Source organism: Diaphorina citri, unplaced genomic scaffold, assembly GCF_000475195.1.
Source record: "Diaphorina citri unplaced genomic scaffold, Diaci psyllid genome assembly version 1.1 scaffold36758, whole genome shotgun sequence".
Taxonomy (NCBI): Eukaryota; Metazoa; Arthropoda; class Insecta; order Hemiptera; family Psyllidae; genus Diaphorina; species Diaphorina citri.
In genome coordinates, this window is record NW_007414090.1 from 7,604 (window position 1) to 10,604 (window position 3,001).

Sequence of the window (3,001 nt, forward strand, 5' to 3'; positions counted from 1 at the left end):
GAAGCAAAGTAGAGTTAGGGCTCAACCCTTTTGGGTCGTAATCCTTTACCCCAGCTCACCTAACCTTTGAGTAGTGTACGAAAGTCTGTGTGAAGGTAAGAACAGTTTTCCACATTCAAATTGAACAGTATATAAACTTCTTTGGTAAAAAAGACTACTTTTAAGCAAAACTTTGTTCCAAGACTACTTACTGACTCCTGTGCCGAGAATACACACAACCTGAATACGTGCCTCACAATAGAGATGTTGGAATGGTGTGTTTTTAATAACATCCATTGGATGGAAAATTTGGTCTCTGGTCCTTGTCATTCCAAAGAAGAACTTGCCGACCGCAGAGAGATAGCAGGGAAGGGGCGGTTATCTTTTTTTTTTTTTTTTTTTTTTTTTTTTGACTGGAAAATGGTTCGAACCTAACCAGTTGGAGTCACTCGAGTAGTTTTCCATTTCCACGTAAAAGGAAAACCGCTTTGAAAGCCTTTGTCTTGGCTAAGGCTAGCGAGCAGGAGAAGCTAAAGGACATATTATATATACAAAATAAACGTGTATTTTATGTACTTTCATGTAGCATGTTACCATGTCTACGGTAAAGTCAAAAGAAATTGGCCAAAGCAACTTGTTTCAAAGGGCTTTCCTTTTGTGTAGAATTGGTGTACTTGCAACACATGAATGAAAGTTTTACAAGGAATAACAATATTAGGTACCACCCGTCTAAGAAGAGGTAAAGGAGGTATCTCAGCTCCTCAAAGAAAAGTAGGCGCCTATAGAGAAGGCGTCCTAAACGCCTATCAGGCGTATAACAGTGGTTGTTATAGGGGTCATGATCGAAGTATGACCACCGTACATCTGATTTGATACGGTCAGGGCATGAGGATACGGTCAGGGCTGCGGATACGACAAATGATCACACTAACGCTACATCCTCGACTATCACCACTGAGATCATATGTATAGCATACATAACTGACACGTCCTCTTCTGACCTTTCCCGACGGGCTCTTCTCTCATACCTTTATGTAAAGTAAATACTAAATAAAACTTATTCTACCCATCTCTACCTATATAACATAGTGACATACACGTGATCTCTAGCCTTAGCAGTCGAAAACATATTAGTCTACGCATTACCCTACAAAGCAACTTCCTTTTACGTGGGAAATGGACAACTACTCTAGTGACTCAGCCAACTGGTTAGGTTCGAACAACATATTATCATCCAGTCCAGAAGAGCAGGAGAAAACAATAACAAAACATAGGTAGATAGCTATATGTCACTCATGCGCTGTACTTTCCTATAGACTATATCTCCTCAGCGGATAGCGGCAATGCTCTCTTTCGTTCATTGGACAAAATCAACATGGACAGACGACGCAGAGTCCAGAACCATATAGTTCAAGGCCTATAGACTATATATAAACATTCGCTGCTACTGCTTCTAACATACTCTAGTAATAGATCCTATCCTCTTTCGGTCGGCAAGCTCTTGGCTTGTAATCCATAGGGTAGTTCCTATTTTAGACGGGGTGCCCCCGCCCTTGAGCTTGGGCGCCGGATCGCCAGAATGTTCCGTTGCGGACACATTCCAACATCTCTTATTGAGAATATATGGCGGTTGATGTATCCAGTTGTGTGTATTCTCGATGCTGATCCCCGACCGGCCGTTTTGAGGAGATTTCCCTATACTTAATAGCCAGGTCAACCTCGGATTGAACTCAATCCTGAGACAATCCACGGTGGTAAAACTCGACCTGTCATCCAAAGGCTGAGAGTGGTACTTGACACGGAGCTTTTCCCGTTTCAAGGTTACATTCAGAACCTGACCAACCTGGCTATGGAGAACGATACCTATCACGAACTCAAGGGTGTCAAGTTCGGAAATCGAACCGTGGACAATGACCTTTACCAAGCCATGCACAACATCAAGATCAAGCCAGATCCCAACTGTTATCCGCCTGGGTTTGATCATGCCAACTACAGCGGCTACATAAACCGGAAGCCGAATGAGGGAACAGGCCCTGGACAGGATAGGGAGGGGGTTATTGATCTGGAGGCCATCATGAGGGAGCTCTCTGAGGAGAGAAGGGGCAAGAAGGGTAGGTGTGCAACAATGTGTTGTCACTTGAGAGAAAGCCAGGAAAAATGGCTTATCTCATAAAGAACTTGGAACTATAGGTAGGTACCTACATTTATTTGCTCAAAGTTTCCACGATAAGTATCGAACGCTTGTCCGATTTTGATATTTCGAGACGCCTATTCGATAGATACCTATACATAGGTACCTACCTACATAATTATAAAATATCTGCCAATTGTTAAATTAATATTTGTATCCCATTGGACCTTTTCGTTAAAGACCAAGTTGTTTATTTCATTCCCATCTTCTGCTTCAGGAAAACGGAAGAGGCGTAACGTAGCCAAGGAAGTCAAGGAACCTGTCGCCAACAAAGAAGAGCAAACCAATCAGATTATCCGCGATATGATTGTAGACGACGAGTATCATCGCAATATGGATGAACTCAAGAACAAAATCCAAGACAAGGCCCACATCCCCAACTATCTCTACTTCAACTTCGAAGAGAAGGACTGGTATAAACGCTACAAGCGGGAGATTAACGAAGCCTTTGCGGATTTGACTCAGAACTTCGATAAGGTTGAGCTTGCGGATAGGGAAATGCTAAATGAGATGGTTCATCAACAAGGTCATAATGAGGCGCATAGTAGACGTAAGAGAGATTTGGGAGACTATGAGAAGGACAAGAACGACTTCACTAAACAACTGGAGAAGTTTGAGATCAACCAGGCCAATATCAGACAGTTGATTGACAAAGGTAAGAATTATAAGAAGATAACAAAGACATGACTAAGGGTTGGGCATGCTACGAACACAAACACCATACTAGGTCTCTGGTTCGATTACAGCCCGGAACGGACTTTATTCTAAAGAGATAAAGTTCATTCTCGGCTTCACGCTTCACGTTTTTCTTCTTTCCTGTCTTCTTTCTCT

At 42.5% G+C, this 3,001-nt stretch overlaps 1 protein-coding gene across 1 annotated transcript in view; it reads left to right on the forward strand.

Moving 5' to 3' along the window:
• Positions 1–2,857, forward strand: part of LOC103523740 — a 10,454-nt gene extending 7,597 nt beyond the window's left edge. The window contains exon 2 of the mRNA XM_017449297.2: positions 2,388–2,857. Coding sequence (XP_017304786.2) covers positions 2,388–2,857 — 470 coding nt within the window. The remainder of the gene's footprint in view (positions 1–2,387) is intronic.
• Positions 2,858–3,001: the final 144 nt, after the last annotated feature.